General features: G+C 34.4%; 2 protein-coding genes across 2 annotated transcripts in view; both read left to right on the top strand.

The window, feature by feature from the left end:
• Nucleotides 1-5,919, top strand: part of LOC130442663 (uncharacterized) — a 45,937-nt gene extending 40,018 nt beyond the window's left edge. Inside the window, exons 4-5 of the mRNA XM_056776977.1 lie at nucleotides 771-1,012; nucleotides 1,422-5,919. Coding sequence (XP_056632955.1) covers nucleotides 771-1,012; nucleotides 1,422-2,758 — 1,579 coding nt within the window. The 3' untranslated portion in view covers nucleotides 2,759-5,919. The remainder of the gene's footprint in view (nucleotides 1-770; nucleotides 1,013-1,421) is intronic.
• An 8,722-nt stretch (nucleotides 5,920-14,641) lies between these two features.
• Nucleotides 14,642-23,089, top strand: LOC130443389 (gustatory receptor for sugar taste 64f-like). The gene is made up of 5 exons (XM_056777961.1): nucleotides 14,642-14,716; nucleotides 16,183-16,334; nucleotides 20,881-21,043; nucleotides 21,681-21,770; nucleotides 23,024-23,089. The coding sequence occupies exons 1-5, from the start codon at nucleotides 14,642-14,644 to the stop codon at nucleotides 23,087-23,089; spliced, it is 546 nt and encodes a 181-aa protein (XP_056633939.1).
• Nucleotides 23,090-27,320: the final 4,231 nt, after the last annotated feature.

Genomic DNA, 27,320 nt, shown 5'->3' on the forward strand with positions numbered 1-27,320 from the left:
TTAATGATAAAGTTTTTAGTAAGCGAAAGTAGACAATTATGCAAATCTAAACGCACATTTAAGTTTAACTAGTTTATTTTATAATTTTTCATTATCACTCTCGATAATTAAGTAATTTATTGTCGTAAAAACATGGGCCAGTAAAGTGGATATTTGAAATCTTTGCTACGAGGGTTGCTATTCGAGCTTATATATCTACATCTCGTCGAAACTTGTATCAAACCATAACGGTATAGTTGGTTATTGTTGAGCTTAAGTTCCAACACGGAAATCGGAGGTTCGAATCCTCTGTCCAACTTGCTCTTAGTCCAAAGGAGAGTTGTAAACATCTCGTGAAGATGAAGCTGATTTAAGCATGTTAAAGATGATTCAAAAGCATGAAAAAGTGTATTGATATTAATGGAAAATATATTGAGAACAATAAAGTTATATCCAGTTATAAATATTTGTTTTTATTCTATAACCAAGTTATAGTCTTCAGAGACTGAAGGTAAAGTTTACCATCAGTCACTTCACCAACAATTACGATTAAAATGTCTGACGCGCGTTTTGATAACCAAGTTATCGTCTTCAGAGTCTGAAGGTAAACTCCCTAGACTATGAGCTTCAAAAACATCTAAAACTGTTCTTAGTTTTGACCAAAGAATCTTGAATTTATTTTTTCCTGAGAAAAATTTGTAGCACGACTTTTTCGTAAACTAAAAGGTCCTTGGAGTTTATGCTTTTACTTTTACAAGCTTCCCTTTTCAGATTATATACTTTAATTTCAGGACTGGTGATAAAAATCTGTCACCAAGAGACTTCGTAGGTGTTGAAAGTGAAGATGAAAATTTTACCGATGAACCAACTTATTTTCCTCCCAGTTACTGGTCTACCGAAATAGGAAGACGACCATCAACTCCCGAGCCAGAGGCGAATTATTATCAATATAATCGTCAGAACACACAAACACAAAGCCGCATTTCCAAAAATAGAGGCAAAGCTATAGATTTTTCTTCTCCAAATTTCAACGGTGAGTAGTAGAATGATTGAACACCTGTTTCAAATCCAAAAGCATCAATTTCTTCATTTATAGCTGAAGCATATGCTAATTAGAGCAAAAAATGGAAGCTCCTTTACTTACTAACAATTTTTTTCTTCCATTTTCCAGTCCTGATATCCTCTGTCTCTCCTATGTCTTCGATAACCTCCACGTACACATCTTTTCCTTTTTTTATTGTTCCTCCTTGTTCTATGTCCATCATTTTTTATTGTTGCTCTAAAATCTGGCATTCTCGTGTGTTCTCTATTCTCTATTATTTTGGATCGCAGTATTTTGCGCTCCCAATTCGTCATCCTCGCTTCCAAATTAATTTTCTCCCTCGTCGTCTCCGCTCTTTTCCTAACTGCTAATTAAATGATAATTTTTTGTTTTGTTTTAGGGAACAATTTGGTGAAAAATACCAAATCGAACTTCAAAGCAAGACCTTCAGTTTATCCTCAATTAGCTGAAGCTTCAATACAACCACACGATAATACGGGATCAGTACAACCTAACATAGTACAAGATTTACCATTAGATCTATTACCACCAGACGTTTCCAATCAAGATAACATCGGTGCTACGTTGAAACCAGCATCAGAAGAAGATGAAGATAACCGATCGAAAATTAATTACAGATCAAGATTTAGAGCCACTACTCCAGTTTATCCTCTTAGATTAGATTCAACCAGCCAAGATCCATACCAAATAGGAATCCTTCCTCCAAAAGAATCTGGTCTCAACTTCGAATCTAGTTTTAAAGCTACTACTCCTCAATATCCTCCTTCTGTCGAGTCGACAAGTGTCCCACCAGACGAAGCGGGTTTATTACCACCACACAAAGACGCGGTATCACAAGAAAACAACAATGATAAAGTAATTGTTAACTTTGATTCTGATTTCAAAGCTACAACTCCGAATTACCCTACGTTCGTTGAACAGACCAGCGTTAATCCAATAGAGGTGGGAGTATTGCCGCCTAAAGAGAACGGAGACATTGCTAGCATCAATTTTCAATCAAATTTTAGAGCTACAACACCCCAGTATCCTCCGTATGTTGATCCTACCAGTCCAGATCCTAAAGAAGCGGGATTACTACCGCCAAATGATCAAAATACTTATGTTAACTTTGAGTCTAAGTTCAAAGCGACAACTCCTCAATATCCTCCTTACGTAGATCCCACGAGTCCTGATCCAAACGACGTCGGATTAATACCACCCAAGAATTTGAATAAAGTCGTATTCAAATCGAGTTTTAAAGCTACGACTCCTCGATACCCAATTTCTGTGGAAACTACGAGTCCTAATCCTTTTGATGTTGGTTTAATAGCTCCAGAAGAAACTATAGTTAATTTCCATTCGGATTTTAGAGCTACGACACCAAATTATCCCGCTTATGTAGAACCTACTAGTCCAGATCCTAGGGAAGCCGGTTTACTGGCCCCCCAACCTGACAAATTGACAGGTTTCGATAATAAAGATAAGAAATCGACCGATTGGTCAGTACCGTCGAAATTCTATCAACCACCGATCTTGGAATCGGATTATAACGTCGGGGAAGAGGAATTGCAAGAGATTCCCGGTATAAAACTGTTGAATTTTATGAAGTCTTTCAACAACGAACAATGGCAAGAAGTGCGACAAGCGTTCCGTATACCGGAATATGATTTTCCGTTGGATGACGCTACTAGGCCGAGCTATAATAGCGTTATCAATTCTTTCCAACCTAGCAGATAGTGAAATTTCGAATTGAGTGTTTTTATATATTGGTAAACCTTAGCGTGGGGGTGATAATGACTTTCAATAGATGAGAAGAAGCTTTCCACGAACTTAATGCGACACGCGGGTGTGTACTTACCTACATCATAAAATTCGCAAGACTTTGCGTTGTTGAGGTATTTCGAAAATATCATGCGTAGTTCACGCGGGGCCTTCAATTTTTTAATTATTTATGCAATTTTCTAAAGAAATTTCCTTTATTTAGTTTTCGATTTTTTTTAATTTTCGTTTCCAGACTTGGGAAATAATCAAATTCACAAGGTTTTCCTGCTGGAATTTCAAGAAAAATAGAAAGTAGGATCTTTTCCCAGAAAGTGATTAGATTTTCCGTGAACTATCAGAAAATTCGTAGAACTAATGTAATTTTCCTAAGAAGTTTGGAAAATTGGGAAAATAAACTGAAAAAAATATAAAATATTAAAATTTAATGAAATTTCTCTATTTTTCATAAATTCGCAAAATTTTCCAGAAATTACTTGGATTTTTTGGGAATTCTGAGAAAACTTTTATTTTTCGAGTTATTTATGCAATTTTCTAGAAAAATTGCTCAGAAAAGTGTAATACCTGATTAAAATTCGAAAAAACTTTTAGTTTTTTCGAAATTTCACAAGAATTTCTTTATACAACTCCATTTTCCGGAAAACTTTTTGAGAGTTATTCAGTTTTTGTTTTTTTTTTGAAATTATTCATAAAGTTTCTAGATTTAATCTTTTCGGAATTACTGCAAAAAATCTGACACTTGATTGAAATTTAATGAAATTTCTCTATTTTTCATAAATTCGCAAAATTTTCCAGAAATTACTTGGATTTTTTGGGAATTCTGAGAAAACTTTTATTTTTCGAGTTATTTATGCAATTTTCTAGAAAAATTGCTCAGAAAAGTGTAATACCTGATTAAAATTCGAAAAAACTTTTAGTTTTTTCGGAATTTCACAAGAATTTCCTTATACAACTCCATTTTCCGGAAAACTTTTTGAGAGTTATTCAGTTTTTGTTTTTTTTTGAAATTATTCATAAAGTTTCTAGATTTAATCTTTTCGGAATTACTGCAAAAAATCTGACACTTGATTGAAATTTAATGAAATTTCTCTATTTTTCATAAATTCGCAAAATTTTCCAGAAATTACTTGAGTTTTTTGGGAATTCTGAGAAAACTTTTATTTTTCGAGTTATTTATGCAATTTTCTAGAAAAATTGCTCAGAAAAGTGTAATACCTGATTAAAATTCGAAAAAACTTTTAGTTTTTTCGGAATTTCACAAGAATTTCTTTATACAACTCCATTTTCCGGAAAACTTTTTGAGAGTTATTCAGTTTTTGTTTTTTTTTTGAAATTATTCATAAAGTTTCTAGATTTAATCTTTTCGGAATTACTGCAAAAAATCTGACACTTGATTGAAATTTAATGAAATTTCTCTATTTTTCATAAATTCGCAAAATTTTCCAGAAATTACTTGGATTTTTTGGGAATTCTGAGAAAACTTTTATTTTTCGAGTTATTTATGCAATTTTCTAGAAAAATTGCTCAGAAAAGTGTAATACCTGATTAAAATTCGAAAAAACTTTTAGTTTTTTCGGAATTTCACAAGAATTTCTTTATACAACTCCATTTTCCGGAAAACTTTTTGAGAGTTATTCAGTTTTTGTTTTTTTTTGAAATTATTCATAAAGTTTCTAGATTTAATCTTTTCGGAATTACTGCAAAAAATCTGACACTTGATTGAAATTTAATGAAATTTCTCTATTTTTCATAAATTCGCAAAATTTTCCAGAAATTACTTGGATTTTTTGGGAATTCTGAGAAAACTTTTATTTTTCGAGTTATTTATGAAATTTTCTAGTGAAATTTCTCAGAAAAGTGTAATACCTGATTAAAATTCGAAAAAACTTTTAGTTTTTTCGGAATTTCACAAGAATTTCTTTATACAACTCCATTTTCCGGAAAACTTTTTGAGAGTTATTCAGTTTTTGTTTTTTTTTGAAATTTTTCTCAACGTTTCTAGATTTAAACTTTTCGGAATTACTGCAAAAAATCTGAGACTTGATTGAAATTTAATGAAATTTCTCTATTTTCCGTAAATTCGCAGAAATTTTATGAAATTACTTGGATTTTTTGGGAATTCTGAGAAAACTTCATTCTGCGAATTATTTCCGAAATTTTCTAGAGAAATTGCTCAGAAAAGTGTAAAACCTGATAAAAAATCGAAGGAACTTTCCGTTTCTTCCTGCTGGAATTCCGAGAAAAATCAAAAGCGGAATGTTTTTCCAGAAATTTATTAGATTTTCCGTGAACCATCAAAACTTCGTAGATTTGATGTAATTTTCCTAAGAAATTGGAAAAATAAACAAATTTTTCGGAATTACTGAATAAAATCTAAAACTTGATTGAAATTCAATGAAACTTTTCGATTTTCCATAAAATCACAGAATTTTCCAGAAATTACTAGGATTTTTTTGGAAATTCTGAGAATCCTTCATTTTTCGAGTTTTTTATGCAATTTTCCAGAGAAATTATGAGAAATTTTCGCAATTTTCCAGATATGTCGAGAAATTGCTTGAATTTCTGAAGAAAATCCAAAGAAATTACTCTAATTTTCCAGAAAATAATCGAATTGCTGCTAAATTTCTGAAATTTCTGAGAGACTTGACAGAATGCCAGAGAATGGTGAGCAATTTCTGAAACATCTGAGAAATAATCAATTCTTGATCTTGATCTTGACCTAGAAATTTAGACACCCGAGAAATTACCTGAAATATTTGAAAGTTTCCGATTTTCAAGAAATCCCTAGAACCTTGCAGAAAATCACGGTTATTTTCCAGAAATAGTTCTGGAATTTTTCGCGTAAATTAGTCAAGAATCGATTACATTTATTATGTGAACCTTAAGCTTTGTTATGCTTGCTAAAACATGTTTCGCAATTGGAAGAAAATTGTTTCTAATCTTAGAATCATTAATTTTCATATACATTTGAAGCATTAAAAAATATATAATATTGTCACCGTCTGCGTAGTTGTAAGCTTTGAAACAAAAACTAGTCCAGATGTAAAATAATACTACGAATATTTAATTGTATTTTTTTATTATATATGATATTTTCAAAATAAACAATATACCTGAAATATGTCTGAAATTTATTCAAAAGCTTTGACTATTGTGTGTGGCGTGGGTAACTAATAACAGATTATATTACAACTTCGGGGGAAAAAATTTTAACAAAAATCACACCAAGAAACACGTGAAAATTATTTTCAGAATCTTAGATCCACTACTACTTATTTTTTCCAGGAACTGTGAGAATGTCTTCGTTTTTTGTGAAATTGGTGCGATTTTCTAGAGAAATTTCTGAGGAAAATATAAAGTGACATGAAACTTCTGAGAAATGTCTCCATTTTCCAAAAAAATTAAAGATTCGACAGAAATTACCGTGGATTTTCCAGGAACTGTGAGAAAATCTCGATTTTTCGTGAAATTAATGCAATTTTCTAAATAAATTTCTGAAAAAAATTTAAAATTTTATAGAACTTCCAAGAGAATTTTCCATTTCCCAGAAATTCCCAAGATTTTTCAAAAATAACTTGAATTTTCCGGGAACTGTGTGAAAGTCTCCATTTTTCCTGAATTAATGAAATCTTTCAGAGAAATTCTAAGGAATATCTAAAGTGTCATGAAACTTTTGAGAATTTTTTTCATTTTCAAAAAAATCAAAAGATTCGACAGAAATTACGTGGATTTTCCAGGAACTGTGAGAAAATCTCGATTTTTCGTGAAATTAATGTAATTTTCCAGAGAACATTCTGAGGAAAATCTAAAGTAACATGAAGCTTCTGAGAAATGTCTCCATTTTCCAAAAAAATCAAAAGATTCGACAGAAATTACGTGGATTTTCCAGGAACTGTGAGAAAATCTTCATTTTTCCTGAAATTAATGTAATTTTCCAGAGAAATTTCTGAGGAAAATCTAAAGTGACATGAAACTTCTGAGAAATGTCTCCATTTTTCAAAAAAATCAAAAGATTCGACAGAAATTACGTGGATTTTCCAAGAACTGTGAGAAAATCTTCATTTTTCCTGAAATTAATGTAATTTTCCAGAGAAATTTCTGAGGAAAATCTAAAGTGACATGAAACTTCTGAGAAATGTCTCCATTTTCCAAAAAAATCAAAAGATTCGACAGAAATTACGTGGATTTTCCAGGAACTGTGAGAAAATCTTCATTTTTCCTGAAATTAATGTAATTTTCCAGAGAAATTTCTGAGGAAAATCTAAAGTGACATGAAACTTCTGAGAAATGTCTCCATTTTTCAAAAAAATCAAAAGATTCGACAGAAATTACGTGGATTTTCCAGGAACTGTGAGAAAATCATTATTTTTCCTGAAATTAATGTAATTTTCCAGAGAAATTTCTGAGGAAAATCTAAAGTGACATGAAACTTCAGAGAAATGTCTACATTTTTCAAAAAAATCAAAAGATTCAACAGAAATTACGTGGATTTTCCAGGAACTGTGAGAAAATCTTCATTTTTCCTGAAATTAATGTAATTTTCCAGAGAAATTTCTGAGGAAAATCTAAAGTGACATGAAACTTCTGAGAAATGTCTCCATTTTTCAAAAAAATCAAAAGATTCGACAGAAATTACGTGGATTTTCCAGGAACTGTGAGAAAATCTTGATTTTTCCTGAAATTAATGTAATTTTCCAGAGAAATTTCTGAGGAAAATCTAAAGTGACATGAAACTTCTGAGAAATGTCTCCATTTTCCAAAAAAATCAAAAGATTCGACAGAAATTACGTGGATTTTCCAGGAACTGTGAGAAAATCTTCATTTTTCCTGAAATTAATGTAATTTTCCAGAGAAATTTCTGAGGAAAATCTAAAGTGACATGAAACTTCTGAGAAATGTCTCCATTTTTCAAAAAAATCAAAAGATTCGACAGAAATTACGTGGATTTTCCAGGAACTGTGAGAAAATCTCAGTTTTTCCTGAAATTAATGTAATTTTCTAAATAAATTTCTGAGAAATATCTAAAGTTTGATAGAACTCCAGAGAATCTTCTCCATTTCCCAGAAATTCGCAGGATTTTTCAAAAATAACTAGAATTTTCCCGGAACTGTATGAAAGTGTCAATTTTTCATGAAATCAATACAATCTTCTAGAGAAATTTCTGAGAAAAATCTAAAACTTGATAAAACGTCTGAGAATTCTCTCCATTGTGTGAAATTACTTTCCAGAATCTATTTTCGTCAAATTCATTCAACCAAGACGTTTTCTTCTTCTTTTTGCAATACGAGGGCTGCTACTCAAGTTTTGAGATATGGCAACACCGATGTGAATATGTCAAATTTGACGTTTGACATTTTAAATGGTGAATGTACTTAGAACGTGCAGTACTATTTGAGCTGTTCAGAGATACTTGAAACATCCAAATCCAATAAAAGTTGTTCGAAAAAATCAGCTTGAACAAGAACGTGTAGTCAAAACATGTCCTTGTGTAGTCCTTGTTTAACACCCAATGATTGCGAGTTCAACGTTTTTGTACTCGGAGGTACCTCAATCGGAATGGAGAAAAATCTTCCACAAAATTGTATTGATCTTAATGAGGAATATTTAGAAAAACAAGAAAACCAAATCCAATTATAAATATTTGTATTTATTTGTCTATTTCAAAACTTAAGTAGCAACCCTCGTATTAAAAAATAACTAGTGTCACTTATTTGTTGTTTAATGTTGATTTTTGGAACAAATCTGATCACTTTTAATATTTCTAAAGCAGTTGAAAATACGTCTAGGACTTTGTATATGTTTCTGTCTAGAAATTTCTGAAAAATTCGTTGGTATTGGTCACTATCACAGGACACACTCTCTATATTTTTTTTGCGTCCATTCGTTCTTCCACACTATATATTTTTGAGTAACGTACGTGGATATTGATCAGTTTTAGTTGTTTAGAAATCGTCGACCTTTATCATGACATCTTCAACTTACAAACAAAAGTCGATTTCATTATTAATTTCATACAAATTCAATGAAAATATCAAGATTAATTAGAGAAAAAAAAGATCTTGATAAAATTTACGTATGTTATCGTTTTATTAAAACAAGAATCTATACTCTATAAAAAGTAGTAGTTCAGCAAATTTTCACATTGCGTTAAATCAATATTTTTTATTGAAAATGTATTAATTTTTTTTTTCAAAATAGAAAAGAAACAAATTCAAACCATATAATATCGAAAAAACTAAAATTTACGATAATGCAATAGACCAGAAAGAAGCTAAAAAATATATTACAAAAAAGCCACAATTTAAAATTGAGTGAAAAGTGAAAATTAAGATATCAAAATTGGTATGTACGACATCAGAAGTTGATTAATATAATTATTATTATTATTATAGATTACAAAAAATAAAATCAAACTGTTTTTTTTTTAAATTCGAACATTTACTACACTATACACTAATTTTTTTTACACGTTGCATTAAATTATAAAGAACTGCTGTTACCCGGAGTTTTCTTTTTTAATTCTTCATGTGTAATTGAATATATCTTTCGCTCCAAATTTCGTCAATTGGTCCAGTTGAGATACATTAGGAATATACATCTAACCAGAAGCTCCCACACGTCCTTTGCACAATGAGCAGTTGCTAGATCCAGTCAAAACGCAAAATTTTCTTCATTTTTTCTCCGGCTGCAGAATTTTTATGAGTTCCTCGAATGTCTCACGTGGATTTACTTTTACTTCTGCTGTTAGTATGTCGTTGTCTAATGTTGTTGCTCTTTCTGGTCGCTAGGAGTATGAGAATGTTCGACGAGACAGCAAAGTGGCGCAGCCATTCGGATAACCATCGCCAGTTTGACTGTCGACCAGAGCAACCAGTAGATTAGCCAGAAAATCAGCAACTTGGAAAAAAGAAGAAGGACAATGTATAGATCGGTTCGATGTTCGGTATAGACAAGAACTTTCGGTGAATATGACAGTCAAGGTGAGAGTTATCGGTCAAAAGTTTTTGCACAGCTTCGAGGAATGCCAGAACGTACTATGTTTTCCTGTAACATTTTTATAGCTTTCAATTTTCCAGTTGCACTTTCTCCAAAACATCCCCAAATCGTCATCGAGTCTCTGTCGTATTTTATAGTCAGCTCTAGACATGGATCTAACATCCGTTCTTTCTTCGACATGTACGTAAACATCATTAATTAAAATTCTCTTCCACTCTTCATACGTCCAATTTTTATGTTCTTCAGCCTACTCAACATCTTCCAAAAAAGTAAATTTCTCTAAATCTTCTTTTCACTGAAGAAGTACTGAAAAGCAGATCCCTAGATTCATCGGTCTGAGCTGCTTTCTCTGAGGGAGGGGGTGAGTTGTAGTCCACAGAAATTTAACCGGTTGGATTAAAGGGCAATATTCAGCAATACCTTTTGGGAAACCAGCGAATTTACCGATCACATAAGGGACTATTATAATTGCTTAACCAATATTGAAGGTTTTTCGAGGAAATCGAGGTACATGGTAAAATGTGCGGATGTGTCTTCTGGAGATAAAACAATCTCTAAGTTTATGGTGTTGAAGAAGGTTGAAAACTTTTAGGGTAACTACAAATCTCCTCTATATTCTAATTTCGTAAGTCTAGAGCATGGAGATGGCTTCCGTCAAGATGTCGGCACAATTCAAAAACGCTACCAAGGAAAATAGGAACCAGCAATGCTTGCAAACTAATCTGGGTTTTAACTGGAGACACTTCGGAATGGAATATAGGATCCATGTTAAATTTTCTAGAAAAGCCCTTTATTATGTTTTTTTTTACCTTTTTATTACCACCCTCACCACCATCTACTTAGTGCAGGCATTCAAGCTCAAAATGGTGTCAAGCCTCCGAATTCTCTTTAATGCAGCTCCGATTTTCCGAAAAATTTAGAATTGAGCTCATCCTACCCCCCACATCAAGATATATATGGTTGCAATGTGTACAAATTGTTTTTAAGGGATGAAAACCACCCCTTATCGAAAAATAACAATATTATAGTTTTTCCTGCTTTTTTCAATTCAAATGTTTTTCGATTTTACAGAATAAATATCTTAACATATCGTTTAATAGGAAATTTATATATTTTGAAGTATCGACCCTTAAAAATCTTTAAAAACTACCCTTCTGATGAAAATAATATAGGAACAAATCTTTCAACGATTTCAAACATTGCAATTTCATTTTTACTGTGAAAAATTCATAGAATTTTAATAAACTTTAATTGGTTATCAATTTTTATTATTTTAACCCTTAAAAACTACCCCTTTTCATAGAATGGTATAAAAATAAATCTAATGAATGCCAACTTTTACATTTTGCATTCGTTTTGGTATTAAAGTTTCTTATCTCTACTTGAAGTAATTTTTAATTGTCTATACCCTGACACCCGTTAAGAACCACCCCTTTACCAAAAATACAATGAAAAAATAGCGTTCAATGACATTCAATGACATTTTTCATGAATGAAAATTCATTTTCCGTCCGATACAAAAAAAATTTCAAATTTTATTTTTTATGTAACTCCATTAATTTCAAAAATATCACATCCTATAAAAAATCATTTTAAGGGTAATTTTCTAGGCTACAAGCCTACGTGTGTTAGAAGGGCTTGAGACCCTCCACAATTTATTTATAAAGGGTCAAAGGGCTGTGGATAACAAATCCTCGCAATATAGTGACAGATTAATTTGGTTATAACTCCGTCAATTTTTATGCTACAAAAAAAATAAAAATTGCAAAATAATTGTCATAAAAAATCTTTTAATTTGACTATTTATTTGTTTTTGTATCTTTTATAGTTATGGAGTAAAAAATTAACAAAAAATTTTTTTTCAAAAAATTTAAAAAAAGTTTTATTTAATGCTCATTTTTTTCAAAATTATGCATTTTTATTCAGCCAAACTTTCAAATATCGTAAATAACATCAAAATAAAGTATTTGGTATAAGGAATAAGTTTAATTTTGATTTTCAATGAAATGGCATTAGTTTTAGTCCAAATTTTTTTTTTAGCTTTAACTATTTTACACCATATCTCACTGAAATTCCAGTCGAAACGACTTGTATCAGTAGTCATTTGGAAGGTTTTTTTAAGCTCTTTAAAAAGTATTTCATGACTTTTTGTCGAAAAATGTACCTTTTTCCCGTTATTTGAGGTTAAATCCTCAATTACGTAAAACAAAAGGTATTCAAGTATCTATAACTTGCTTTAGGTAAAACATTAAGATTTTAAATTTGTATTAATTTCTTCATTTTTTTATAAGCTTCATTTTTGTTCCTCACACTTTTTTCGATAAAATGCATCGTTACAGAGTTATACGTAAAAAACTATTGAAAAATGCCGTTTTTTTTTGACGAAAAATCGTATTTTTCAATTGCGAATAACTCAAAAACTATTGATCCGGCGAAAAAACTTTATACGACATTTTTTAATTCAAATTTGCTAATCTTTCGATTTCTGTGGTTATTTTTTGTGAAAAATTTTCCACCCCCGATAAGGGGTGGCATCCCCCCCGGGAGGTTGCACGCTTCGGCGCCATGTTGATCTCGTCTTTTGGATACACACCTATCATTTGACAAAATTTCAAATAAATCTGTGATACATTAAAGAATTCGTAGGAGAAATGCTTGATTACCCGACCTTACTGTGGAAATTAAAAAAATACTGTTTGATATTTGACAATTTTTTTTTTAGAAATGCAATTAAACGTCTCTAAAGTTGATAATCTACATAACGACATTAAGTACTCCATTAAAGCGGCGCAGTTATTCGGAATGTTTCCTTTATGCGATGTCCTCCACAAGAATCATACTTTAATAGCGTTCAGATGGAAGTGCTCTTGGACTTTTTACTCAATTTTCATGATACTCTCCACCTCTATTCTAACCGTAGCTAGTTTTATTAGATTGTCCATCAATAATTTCAAACTGCATTTATTGGGTAAGGTATCAATACACACTTTTGCATGCGTTTGAACCAATTGTAGATTGAGGTACCTCCAAAACGTGTGATTTGTAAACCACCACCGCTACTCCAGGTGTAAAAAAAACGTCGACCTCGCGAATTATTGTTCAAACTGATGTGTGGGAGCCTTCCTTTGTTCTGGTGGAGACTGATTCATCTTCTGCGATTGGTTTCCCTGATTTTTTCGACCACTTCTGGCAAACAAACGCTGGTGTGTACCATTCAGGTTACCCACGAAATTGATCCTGTAGCGAAGCGATGGACCAGGATGGTGCTTCATCATCAATACGTTGAAATGTAGGAACTTTATAATAAAAAGTTTGTTTTTCAGATAGTTTCGTATTTTGTATGAATGCTACGTTTATCCTTTTGGCATTTTTTCGAATTGCCATCGCTTGGCCAAAAATAGCGACTAATTTCAATAGAACAGAAATCATCTTTCGAAATTGCAGCTATCAAAGGAATTGTAAACTCAGTTTCACTATTATATCAAGTTTATCGGCAAGCGCTATGCTGTGTAAGTATTTATTAGCAAAATGTGAATATGCTTCTCTATAATTCTTTCAGAAACTACCAAAATTTCATTGAGAGTCTGTAAAATTTCCATTGAAAATCATAAAATTAACAACCCATCCCTCAACATGACCAAATCAGCTCTTCATGACCAAAGATCAACAGCTTCTAATCCTCCACAACGCTCAGATTTGTCCATCTCTAGAGTATTGCTCGCACATTTGGAGTTCCGCTCACATACATACTCCTAGGATGCTCGAGACTCAATACAGAAGAGAGCAATTCGACTTATAGACAACCCAGAGTTGACCAGACAGTTTGGAGCATAGAAGAAAGGTCGCTGTACTAACCAGAGTTGACCAGGTCGCTCTGTTGTACCAATACTCCAACGGCGGATGCTCTTCCAAGTTGTCTTTCAAGATGATCCTACCTAGAGCAGTATTTGCAAGATCTTCTCGACATGCAGATGTGGTTCATTAACACCGAGTTCGTCTGCAGACGTTTTTTCCTCGGAAAAATGAATTACTACTATTTAGAAATGTATGTCAACAAGTTATTTTGGATTGGACGGTGAACCCTGTTAAAATATTTCTCTCACTTTGTGTCAAATCTGTTCAGCTGTTCAGACCAAGTATATATTTCATTTTTTTTTAGTGGAGCATTCATTGGCTGTAACGAATACCTACATAAATATAGAACCTGGCTTGTATCTAGAAAGGAACAGAACACATTTGGAACAGTATTTTAGAGAGGAGTTTCCGTTTATTTTCGACTATGTACCGTATTCTTTGTTACTGGGCTCATTGATTTTTGTGAGTAATTAGTGATCGTCCTAGATTTTGCATTATTATTGCAAATTGTACTTACAAAGTATAGTACAATTGTACTATACAACCCGAGTGAGTCAGTTGAGTCGAGTAATCGAAGCGATACGGTCGGAGAAGGCTTTTAATTGTATTGCGAAGTAGTGATGACGAAAAAATGGAAAAATTGACGGTAAATAAGAACAAACGTCGCACAAGACTTACGAATGAACATTTCCAATCAATTTTTAAAATAACTACAACGAATATGTGTATATTTTGAAGAGAAAGTCGAACAGAGCATGAATCCAAATATACAGAAGTTACACCTTGCAAATTGAGTGTAGGAAAAATCTGTCAAAGTTTCACGTTATATACACTGTATTTTTTCTACGGATTTGTCGTTTTAAGCTATTCGAAACGAGGTTTATAAAAAACTCTACAATTGTCGTGGTGATAAATTTATTCAGAATTCCTATTTTTCAGTTTGTGAACCTTTGCAATGTCCTCTCCTGGAGTTTCATAGATTCCTTCATAATGATGTTGAGCTTTGTTCTTGCTTACAGATTCGAACAAGTTCATTACAACATCAAACATGGCTTGAATCGTAAGGTAAAGTACAAAAAGTGAAGTAGAAGTTTGAATGTAAGTTGGTTTGTCATAAAACATGGTCCATATATTCTTAGAGGTATTAGAAATAACTCTTTTTTAAAAATACAATGTTTTGGATGCAGCTGGAATTCCTCTTCAGGTACGAGTTCGTACAGAAAGACAGGCAGGCGAGAAGGAAATTTCTTGCGTGAGGATCGGTATTTAATGATACTAGGCTTCAATATGATCCTTCAATTTAATGTCATAATCATCCTTTGATTGGCATTGGCTCAATAAATAAAAATTGTCACTATTGCGATGCTTCCAAATGGAAAGATGAAACTGTTGGAATGTGCTGTTCCTGTGGTAAAGTTTCACTTCCATTCCTGAGCCAGAAGAAGCTAATAATGTCAATGAAATGAAATATTTTTATTTTATAAAACTATTGGAGTGTAACAGCACTTAAAACTTCAACTGGGAGGCAACAACTTTGTCAAATATTGGAGCCAAGAACTCAATACATTTTTGAACAGTTTAGCAAGTGAAGTAAGCATTAACTGAGCATGTTTTTCGTAAATTGGTGAGGTTGTCGAATGTCCCAAGTATAAACAATCGAATTTGGCATTTCTAGGTTATGTTCGCGACGAAACTACGTACCCAAATTGTTGTCTAAACGAACAAGTTATTAGTAGTAGGATTTTTGGCTGATTTGTAATATTCTTAAGTATATATCTCTGAATCAATCCTCGTTTTTGTCTTTGGAAACTAGAATTTCAATTTCAAAAATAATTGCCAAGTCTCACGACCAAAATCGACATTTGAAGAAATCGTTTACGGTATCACTTTGTAAGAATGGAAAAAGCCAGAAACAATTTACGATATCTGTCGACAGGTATTTCGATTGGAAGATCAGGCAGAAAAGAAAACAAAAGAGAAGTTTCGGTTGAAGCGGCTCACACTAAAGTCAAAGAAATAACTAATGGAACAAAAATCAAAACTTGACATCAATGTTTTTTACGAACAAGGCGATGAAATATTATATTTTGAAGTCAAAAAACTAGTTACTTCAAATATTTCTTCGCTGATTTTTCTTCGTCGAGACCTTAGCATTATACCACCAAAAGAAAAGTCGTTCCACAAGGACAGAACTCGGCAAAGGGGTGTTATATTTTTCGAAAATAACACCCGTTTGCCAATATCTTCATTATTTAGGTATTGCAGTGTTTCTAAGTCATCGGTGCTGGGAGTATTTTCGCCACCAGTAACCTCTAAACCTCCGACTTTTTCAGATCGATAAATTTTTCGTGTTTCAGTCAGGATTTACATATTTCCTCCTCTCTTTTCATCTTAAATACTGAAGCTAAAATTGCATCATTTGCTGCATACTTCAGTTGCTAAAATTTAGATATTCTTGACTCGGCTCTTTCGTCGCCTCGTCCTTAAACATCTATCTCGTACCGTACTTAAAACGTAAATAACTATTTCAGTACGATTGGCAATTTTGGGCTAAAATGAGAGAAGATTATACGCAAGTGGCAATTTTATGTCAAAAAGTTAACAAAAAATTGGCGACCGTTATAATAATATCTTTTGGAGCAAATATATATTTTATAGTGACTCAACTGTATAAAGGATTAATGTGAGTATTGAATTAATTCATAAAGCTTCAATAATAATTACCATTTCAATTGTTATATCATAAAATAATTATTACTATCTCCACGATAAAGTAGAAGGTTTTTGGTTTTTCCCAAAGTCAGGTATATTGGGGACGATTGATTTAATTGTATGCTATTTGGACATTAAGAAGGTTATTTGGAGTTTCCTGGATCAGATATCGGTCAGTCAGGTGTGGATGGATTATCGTTTTATTAAGGCAAATAAATGTTTATCTGTATTAAGTATTTTTAAACGCACATGGCACCGTCGCCACATGTAACAACTTTTTTCACGTTTAGATAATCACGTAAAATTCATTTTGAATATCAGGTCTAACTCCCTAACTGAAGAGCAAGGCTTCCCAGTAGTAAAATTTTTATCTAAAGCTTGTTGCTTCGATCTATTTTATTATAGTAAAACTCGAACGAGCTCGAACCGGAAATATCTGGATTATTCTGTAGTAATATTTAAAATGACCGACGAGCTAGTTCATGCGGTGACAACTGTGGACGGAGCTATGCCAATGCGATTGAAAGCAAACTCCATAAAAGAAATGAGTGCAGTCTCAGGCTCCTCTTCAAGAAGAGTTCAGTGCAGTGTCAGGCTCCTTTTCAAGAAGAGTTCAGTGCAGTGTCAGGCTCCTTTTCAAGAAGAGTTCAATGCAGTGTCAGGCTCCTTTTCAAGAAGAGTTCAGTGCAGTGTCAGGCTCCTCTTCAAGAAGAGTTCAGTGCAGTGTCAGGCTCCTCTTCAAGAAGAGTTCAGTGCAGTGTCAGGCTCCTTTTCAAGAAGAGTTCAGTGCAGTGTCAGGCTCCTTTTCAAGAAGAGTTCAATGCAGTGTCAGGCTCCTTTTCAAGAAGAGTTCAGTGCAGTGTCAGGCTCCTCTTCAAGAAGAGTTCAGTGCAGTGTCAGGCTCCTCTTCAAGAAGAGTTCAGTGCAGTGTCAGGCTTCTCTTCAAAAAGAGTTGAGTGCAGAGTTAGCCTCCTCTTCAAGAAGAATTGAGTGCAGTGTCAGGCTCCTTTTCAAGAAGAGTTGAGTGCAGTGTCAGGCTCCTCTTCAAGAAGAATTGAGTGCAGTGTCAGGCTCCTTTTCAAGAAGAGTTGAGTGCAGTGTCAGGCTCCTCTTCAAGAAGAGTTCAGTGCAGTGTCAGGCTCCTCTTCAAAAAGAGTTGAGTGCAGTGTTAGCCTCCTCTTCAAAAAGAGTTGAGTGCAGTGTTAGGATCCTCTTCAAGAAGAGTTCAGTGCAGTGTCAGGCTCCTCTTCAAGAAGAGTTCAGTGCAGTGTCAGGCTCCTTTTCAAGAAGAGTTCAGTGCAGTGTCAGGCTCCTTTTCAAGAAGAGTTCAGTGCAGTGTCAGGCTCCTCTTCAAGAAGAGTTCAGTGCAGTGTCAGGCTCTTTTTCAAGAAGAGTTCAGTGCAGTGTCAGGCTCCTTTTCAAGAAGAGTTCAGTGCAGTCTCAGGCTCCTCTTCAAGAAGAGTTCAGTGCAGTGTCAGGCTCCTTTTCAAGAAGAGTTCAGTGCAGTGTCAGGCTCCTTTTCAAGAAGAGTTCAATGCAGTGTCAGGCTCCTTTTCAAGAAGAGTTCAATGCAGTGTCAGGCTCCTTTTCAAGAAGAGTTCAGTGCAGTGTCAGGCTCCTTTTCAAGAAGAGTTCAATGCAGTGTCAGGCTCCTTTTCAAGAAGAGTTCAGTGCAGTGTCAGGCTCCTTTTCAAGAAGAGTTCAATGCAGTGTCAGGCTCCTTTTCAAGAAGAGTTCAGTGCAGTGTCAGGCTCCTCTTCAAGAAGAGTTCAGTGCAGTGTCAGGCTCCTCTTCAAGAAGAGTTCAGTGCAGTGTCAGGCTCCTTTTCAAGAAGAGTTCAGTGCAGTGTCAGGCTCCTTTTCAAGAAGAGTTCAGTGCAGTGTCAGGCTCCTTTTCAAGAAGAGTTCAATGCAGTATCAGGCTCCTTTTCAAGAAGAGTTCAGTGCAGTGTCAGGCTCCTCTTCAAGAAGAGTTCAGTGCAGTGTCAGGCTCTTTTTCAAGAAGAGTTCAGTGCAGTGTCAGGCTCCTTTTCAAGAAGAGTTCAGTGCAGTCTCAGGCTCCTCTTCAAGAAGAGTTCAGTGCAGTGTCAGGCTCCTTTTCAAGAAGAGTTCAGTGCAGTGTCAGGCTCCTTTTCAAGAAGAGTTCAATGCAGTGTCAGGCTCCTTTTCAAGAAGAGTTCAATGCAGTGTCAGGCTCCTTTTCAAGAAGAGTTCAGTGCAGTGTCAGGCTCCTTTTCAAGAAGAGTTCAATGCAGTGTCAGGCTCCTTTTCAAGAAGAGTTCAGTGCAGTGTCAGGCTCCTTTTCAAGAAGAGTTCAATGCAGTGTCAGGCTCCTTTTCAAGAAGAGTTCAGTGCAGTGTCAGGCTCCTCTTCAAGAAGAGTTCAGTGCAGTGTCAGGCTCCTCTTCAAGAAGAGTTCAGTGCAGTGTCAGGCTCCTTTTCAAGAAGAGTTCAGTGCAGTGTCAGGCTCCTTTTCAAGAAGAGTTCAGTGCAGTGTCAGGCTCCTTTTCAAGAAGAGTTCAATGCAGTATCAGGCTCCTTTTCAAGAAGAGTTCAGTGCAGTGTCAGGCTCCTCTTCAAGAAGAGTTCAGTGCAGTGTCAGGCTTCTCTTCAAAAAGAGTTGAGTGCAGTGTCAGGCTCCTCTTCAAGAAGAGTTCAGTGCAGTGTCAGGCTCCTCTTCAAGAAGAGTTCAGTGCAGTGTCAGGCTCCTCTTCAAGAAGAGTTCAGTGCAGTGTCAGGCTCCTCTTCAAGAAGAGTTGAGTGCAGTGTCAGGCTCCTCTTCAAGAAGAGTTCAGTGCAGTGTCAGGCTCCTCTTCAAGAAGAGTTCAGTGCAGTGTCAGGCTCCTCTTCAAGAAGAGTTGAGTGCAGTGTCAGGCTCCTTTTCGAGAAGAGTTGAGTGCAGTGTCAGGCTCCTCTTCAAGAAGAGTTCAGTGCAGTGTCAGGCTCCTCTTCAAAAAGAGTTGAGTGCAGTGTTAGCCTCCTCTTCAAGAAGAGTTGAGTGCAATGTCAGGCTCCTCTTCAAAAAGAGTTGAGTGCAGTGTTGGGATCCTCTTCAAGAAGAGTTCAGTGCAGTGTCAGGCTCCTCTTCAAGAAGAGTTCAGTGCAGTGTCAGGCTCCTCTTCAAGAAGAGTTGAGTGCAGTGTTAGCCTCCTCTTCAAGAAGAGTTGAGTGCAGTGTCAGGCTCCTCTTCAAGAAGAGTTCAGTGCAGTGTCAGGCTCCCCTTCAAGAAGAGTTCAGTGCAGTGTCAGGCTCCTTTTCAAGAAGAGTTCAGTGCAGTGTCAGGCTCCTCTTCAAGAAGAGTTCAGTGCAGTGTCAGGCTCCTCTTCAAGAAGAGTTCAGTGCAGTGTCAGGCTTCTCTTCAAAAAGAGTTGAGTGCAGTGTCAGGCTCCTCTTCAAGAAGAGTTCAGTGCAGTGTTGGGATCCTCTTCAAGAAGAGTTCAGTGCAGTGTCAGGCTCCTCTTCAAGAAGAGTTCAGTGCAGTGTCAGGCTCCTCTTCAAAAAGAGTTGAGTGCAGTGTTAGCCTCCTCTTCAAGAAGAGTTGAGTGCAGTGTCAGGCTCCTCTTCAAGAAGAGTTCAGTGCAGTGTCAGGCTCCTTTTCAAGAAGAGTTCAGTGCAGTGTCAGGCTCCTCTTCAAGAAGAGTTCAGTGCAGTGTCAGGCTCCTCTTCAAGAAGAGTTCAGTGCAGTGTCAGGCTTCTCTTCAAAAAGAGTTGAGTGCAGTGTCAGGCTCCTCTTCAAGAAGAGTTCAGTGCAGTGTCAGGCTCCTCTTCAAGAAGAGTTCAGTGCAGTGTCAGGCTCCTCTTCAAGAAGAGTTCAGTGCAGTGTCAGGCTCCTCTTCAAGAAGAGTTCAGTGCAGTGTCAGGCTTCTCTTCAAAAAGAGTTGAGTGCAGTGTTAGCCTCCTCTTCAAGAAGAATTGAGTGCAGTGTCAGGCTCCTTTTCAAGAAGAGTTGAGTGCAGTGTCAGGCTCCTCTTCAAGAAGAGTTCAGTGCAGTGTCAGGCTCCTCTTCAAGAAGAGTTGAGTGCAATGTCAGGCTCCTCTTCAAAAAGAGTTGAGTGCAGTGTCGGGATCCTCTTCAAGAAGAGTTGAGTGCGTGCGTACTTGAGTACTAATGGCGACGTTGGTGCACGAAAAATGGAAAAGATACGTTTCAAAACTTGTTAGAAGGCTCGTTCTAAGTGTCGTTTTAAACTATTTTAGTTATTTTAAGCAATTTTCTTCTCAAATTATACGCTATTCATGCAATTTTCTCTTTTCAACACATTTTTTTTGTCCAATTACAGCTGTGGAATCACTTTTTCATAATTCCGCACAAACAATACAGTTAAGTTGGGTTTAAATTAGGTTAGATTAGGCTTCTGTTTGCGCATTTTCAGTTTTCACGTCGCATGATACGGAAGTCCCACCCGAAGTGGAATTAGATTGGGCCAACTGGTTGTTTGTAGCGCCCAGTCATCGACATGATTTTTTTAAACAATACCTCACTCGGTTATGTTTACGATCCATTTAATTTTCATTTCAGGATAAAAAGGACAATGGTACAGCAGTTTTATTTCATGTATTCGTTTGGAATCCTTCTGGTAAGAGCTATATCCGTAACATTTTTCAGTTCGATGGTACATTCACAATCGAAGAAACCTTTGAGCTATTTGATTTGTCTATCCAACGAAATTTATAACAAAGAGGTAACCGCATTTGTAAATATACGTTATTGCGCGATTATTAGTATGTTTTTCGAAATGAAAAATTGAATATTTTCACATGATCAACTTGTCAACTTGTAACTTCTTTATCTAACATTCCTTATTTATCCAATTTCGTGTGAAGTTTTCCTTTGATACCCTAATTTTGTTTTCTAATATTTTCCTTTAGTTCCTTCTTGGTGTCATCTACATCCCCTGATCATTTTTCTAAGATACTACTTCTGTTTTTTTATCAACCTCCCCCGTTGTTGACATTCAGGAGTCAGTCGGCGTTGTGCTACAGCCACGTAAGCATATACGCCATTATTTATGCTGCCGCCAAGTGTGATCCGTTTTCTAAAGGCTGAAGGCTGCAGAAATCCATCGAAGAATGAATCGTGGGTATGGGGAAAACTTCATGAGTGACGGTGTTGTACGTGAATGGTGTCGAAAGCTTAAAGATGGCCGTAATATTGGATCACCGCAGCTTCACCATTACTGCTTTGTCTTTAATTGGCGGCAACTTTCTGTCTGATTGTCTGAATCTCTTCGGTGTACCAATCTTTTGGTAATAAATTGATTGTTTCGTATGAATTTGTCTATCGGAGGTTGAAAAAAAAAAGATTAAATCATTTTTCAGATTGAGAGATTTATATCACAAGTTCGTTTCCAAGATACGTCTTTATCTGGCGGAGAATACTTTGTGGTAACACGAGGATTGTTATTTCAAGTAAGTAAATCATTTAAGAACACTTCGAACTGTGGTAATGCTTGTGAAATTAATTCATTGGAACGGTCAAATTGGCGCCACCAGAGCTGATGACTATACGGGCTCGTTTCATAGCATTTTCCATCACTCGTGCTGCTAAAGCTTCGGGCGACAGCTTCTCACATTCTTAAAGATTATTCTCCTTAATAGCTTCAAGAGTTTGAAGCTTATTAAACGCGAACCCGAGGCTTTAAAAACCCCATAAAAAGAGGTCTGAAACAGTTAAATCGGGTGAAGATATTGAGCGGACTCTGAAATGCTTTCTCCAGAATATTCTCAACAAATGACTTCTCCAACGTAAGCAGTACCTCGAGCAGTAACTTTGAGCGGGTGTAATGTTCCTTTCTGAGTCATACAAATATACAATACAACGTTGGGATTGAGGATGGGATAGGCAAGGGGATATTTTCAAATCTTTATCAAAATTCCGCGTGGGGACTGTCGATTAACATCATCTGGCTCCTCTTTCGATATCTTGGGGGACAGTAGAGATTGTCTCAGCTACATGCTTGAGAATAACTCGTGTTGTTCTAGTTTCTTCAAGAGAGGTAGTCAAATGCCGCAGTGGTTCTACCGTTGGTGTCAAAAAGCCATGAAATCTGATCGTTCCAGTACACGCAGTTATGCAGATTGACCATGCCAGCTTGAAGATTGCTTCATTTGATCACAAAATGGAATGCTGGATCTGCGGATTATCCTGACTCGCTAAAATTCCAAACTATGATCGAAAACATCCGTGCGAAGTCCGTGGAGGAGACGCAGACAGTAAACTCGTTTCAGAACGACCGGATATCTAAAGTTCTCCCAATAGCGCACTGCAGATTGAATATTTTCGTTAATTCTTACAAACACCGGTCGTCCAAACCGCGGTACCTCCGCCAATCTCTCTATTATAGAGAGGTAGTTCAATTGGTTACGTTTTTCTTCTTTTTTTTTTGTAATTCAGCCTCTACCTATATAATTACGTAATTAGCGAATATTCTAAAGCATTCTTTGAGTATTATAGATTAATCTGAATGTGTTAGAAGAATAGTTTTGATTATGAAAGCGGCGTACGACAAGAGGTAAACAAATTGACAGTTATTTGGAAAAATGTCAACACTTAATTCATAAAACTTGATTTCTGTGATCCTCGAGTTGATTTTTTCAATAAGAAACTGTCAATATATATATATATATATAAAATGAGTAATTATTTTTTTTTCTAATTACAGATGGCTGCCATAATTATAACATACGAACTATTCTTAATACAAACAGGAATAAATATTTACTTGTAAGAGATATATAAATAAAAAATATTAATCAATTTACACCTTTCCGACTATTTTTTAACCAAGCAGTTCCATTGACAGATTTTCAAAATATTATATGGTAAATTTTCGGCCTCGCGGCTTAAAAACAATTACTTCTCTGCCTAAATGACGCGACGAATATTGAACTTCATCCGTGTCGCCAATCGTCCGTCGATGACTAACAATTCCAAGAGGAAGGCGTAATCTATCGATCGGCTTCAAAGACTGAAGTTAAGCTAAGTCTCTGAAGACGATAACTTGGTTATAGAAACGCGCGTCAGACACTGTAATTGTGAGTGTATTCAGTATGAATATCGCCAGCGGTTCCAGAATTTTCAACTTTAAATCACTGCTATCCAAGTCCAACAAGAACTCGGAGAATCGCGTGGAATCGCTGTGAATGGTTGGACAGTCCGAAGAAGACTCGAAGCAGCCAACCTTGTGGAAAAAATCCAAGACCAGTGACTGTTGGAGAGGACGAGTCTATAGAAGATCTGGATAAAGTTTTTTCGATGAGGTTGCTGGACGGTTTGGGCGGGCATTTCAATTGAATCAAAAACCGAGTTGATTTTTATTGAAATTGGGGGAATTAACGGCGCACCGATACAAATTTTAGGCCGTCACGTAGTTTCCTATGTCAGCTTCTTGGGCGAAAAATTCATTCTAATGCAGGTTTTGCCACTTAGGATTGACCAGCGCGTAGCCCGGACTTAAATCCTATCGAATATTAATGAGAAAAAAAAATTCGGGTTAGAAATTCTCCACCACCCACGAAATGCGACCTCAAACGAAGCATTGAAGGATGGGATAGTATCGAATAAGATCGAGTAGAGGAACTAGAGGAAGAAGCGATTAGGGTCAGGGAAGGGAGCACACAATATTGATAGTACAACAATTCAAAATCGACCGAAGCCTCGCAATTTTAAAGACATTTATCGATCTTTTTGAAAATTTGGAATTAAATTCATCTTACCTACAAACCTGACTTGATCGCTAAGTATGCTTTTGATTTTTAAGGGATGGAAATCACCCCTTACTCCAATAAATTGAAAACTAATGAATTAAAACGTTGATGGGCTATAGTTATGTTCTAATGTAATAAATTTGATTGTTTTGTATCATGACTTTAATATTTTGATATTTTACAGCTCAGATACCCTTAAAAACAACCCCTCATACAAAGATTTATTTAAAAAATTTGGTAGAAAACATGAAATTTGTTTTATTTTGGATCTTAATAGGAATTTTTGTTTCTACAAGTATAAAAAAAACTGACCCTCGAAATTTTTTAATAATGCAACCACCAAAAACCACCCCTCAGAATGGATAAAATTGCAAATTACTAAATGGAAGTGATTATGGGGGCTCATTATGTACAAACATGTGAATTTATGAATTTATTGTTGTTTTTTTACAATGTAAGTAATATTTCTTTTTTTTATATGTAACTACCCTTAAAAACTACCCAGCTTTTTGCATTTATCCATACACCATTTTGTAGGGAATTTCATAAACTACAAAACCATGAGAGTTGCAACCCTTCTAGGCCCTTTTCTTTAGATGTTAAAGGGTGAAAAAGACTGTCCCTTAGCATTGAAATTATTATTTTAAACGCTTATATCTTGTTTATTTTTCAAGCTACGTGAGTTTAAAAAAAAACAAAATGTTCAGTAAAATAAAAGCTAAATTTTAGTTGAAGAGAAATTTTTTCGTTGATCCAATAGTTTTTGAGATATTTTGAAAAAATAAAAAAAAAATCGAAAAAAAAAATTTCACATTAACTTATTTTCATCATAACTCGCTTAATTTTCGGGCTAGACGTTTTTATAAAAGCTCATTTTAAAGGTCTGAAAAAGTACTTTAAAAATGTTTATTACAATGTTTTATGAAAAATTGATCGTTTTTCCGTTATTTGAGCTCAAATCTCTGCATAAATTTACGAAAAACAAAAAATTGGTTTTAAGTGACTCATAAGTTGCTGAATATTATTTATTATTCAATTTAAACCGACTAATTTATTTATTTTTTTATAAGCTTCAATTTTAATAAGAATATGTTTTTCCAGAAAATGCGTAATTTTCGAGTTTTTCGTGAAAAAATGTCGAAAAACGTGGTTTAGTTTTTCGAATTCGAGTTACTTAACTTATTTTCACCATAACTCGCTTAATTTTCGGGCTAGACGGTTTTATAAAAGGTCATTTTAAAGGTCTGAAAAAGTACTTTAAAAATGTTTAGTACAATGTTTTATGAAAAATTGATCGTTTTTCCGTTATTTGATCTCAAACCTCTGCATAAACTTACGAAAATGCAAAAAATTGGTTTTAAGTGACTCATAACTTGCTGAATATTATTAAAAAAATTTAATTCAAACTGACTAATTTCTTTGTTTTTTATAAGCTTCAATTTTGATAAGAATAATTTTTTCCAGAAAATGCGTAATTTTCGAGTTTTTCGTGAAAAAATGTCAAAAAACGTGGTTTAGTTTTTCGAATTCGAGTTACTTAACTTATTTTCACCATAACTCGCTTAATTTTCGGGCTAGACGGTTTTATAAAAGGTCATTTTAAAGGTCTGAAAAAGTACTTTAAAAATGTTTATTACAATGTTTTATGAAAAATTGATCGTTTTTCCGTTATTTGATCTCAAACCTCTGCATAAACTTACGAAAATGCAAAAAATTGGTTTTAAGTGACTCATAACTTGCTGAATATTATTAAAAAAATTTAATTCAAACTGACTAATTTCTTTGTTTTTTATAAGCTTCAATTTTGATAAGAATAATTTTTTCCAGAAAATGCGTAATTTTCGAGTTTTTCGTGAAAAAATGTCGAAAAACGTGGTTTAGTTTTTCGAATTCGAGTTACTTAACTTATTTTCACCATAACTCGCTTAATTTTCGGGCTAGACGTTTTTATAAAAGCTCATTTTAAAGGTCTGAAAAAGTACTTTAAAAATGTTTATTACAATGTTTTATGAAAAATTGATCGTTTTTCCGTTATTTGAGCTCAAATCTCTGCATAAATTTACGAAAATGCAAAAAATTGGTTTTAAGTGACTCATAACTTGCTGAATATTATTAAAAAAATTTAATTCAAACTGACTAATTTCTTTGTTTTTTATAAGCTTCAATTTTGATAAGAATAATTTTTTCCAGAAAATGCGTAATTTTCGAGTTTTTCGTGAAAAAATGTCGAAAAACGTGGTTTAGTTTTTCGAATTCGAGTTACTTAACTTATTTTCACCATAACTCGCTTAATTTTCGGGCTAGACGTTTTTATAAAAGCTCATTTTAAAGGTCTGAAAAAGTACTTTAAAAATGTTTATTACAATGTTTTATGAAAAATTGATCGTTTTTCCGTTATTTGAGCTCAAATCTCTGCATAAATTTACGAAAATGCAAAAAATTGGTTTTAAGTGACTCATAACTTGCTGAATATTATTAAAAAAATTTAATTCAAACTGACTAATTTCTTTGTTTTTTATAAGCTTCAATTTTGATAAGAATAATTTTTTCCAGAAAATGCGTAATTTTCGAGTTTTTCGTGAAAAAATGTCGAAAAACGTGGTTTAGTTTTTCGAATTCGAGTTACTTAACTTATTTTCACCATAACTCGCTTAATTTTCGGGCTAGACGTTTTTATAAAAGCTCATTTTAAAGGTCTGAAAAAGTACTTTAAAAATGTTTATTACAATGTTTTATGAAAAATTGATCGTTTTTCCGTTATTTGAGCTCAAATCTCTGCATAAATTTACGAAAAACAAAAATTTGGTTTTAAGTGACTCATAAATTGCTGAATATTATTTAAAAAATTCCATTTAAACCGAATAATTTCTTTGTTATTTTATAAGCTTCAATTTTGATAGGAATAAGTTTTTGCAGAAAATGCGTAATTTTCGAGTTTTTCGTGAAAAAATGTTGAAATTGTTTTTTTTTTTAAATATTCAATCGCGAATAACTCAGAAATTATTGACTCAAATAAAAAACTTCATTCCACATTTTCTTCATAAAATTCAATTTTCTATCGATATTATTTTGAAATTTCAAATTTGCACCCCGAGTAAGGGTGGCATTCACCCCTGGTGTAGAAGCATACATCGGCACCAAATCAGGTTTGTTATTTGCTTGAGCTTCTCTCAAAATTTCAAACTAATCCATTAAGGACTTTAAAATTGCTCGGTTCACTGTACTATGAAGGGTTAATTTGAAATAAATCAA

Source organism: Diorhabda sublineata, chromosome 4 (genome assembly GCF_026230105.1).
Source record: "Diorhabda sublineata isolate icDioSubl1.1 chromosome 4, icDioSubl1.1, whole genome shotgun sequence".
NCBI lineage: Eukaryota > Metazoa > Arthropoda > Insecta > Coleoptera > Chrysomelidae > Diorhabda > Diorhabda sublineata.

Coding starts and splice junctions, on each gene's coding strand:
- LOC130443389 (XM_056777961.1), top strand. CDS start 14,642: ATGATGTTGAGCTTTGTTCTTGCTTACAGATTCGAACAAGTTCATTAC. Junction 16,335..20,880: donor CAACTGTATAAAGGATTAAT/GTGAGTATTGAA, acceptor TTTTCATTTCAG/GATAAAAAGGACAATGGTAC. Junction 21,044..21,680: donor ACGAAATTTATAACAAAGAG/GTAACCGCATTT, acceptor ATCATTTTTCAG/ATTGAGAGATTTATATCACA.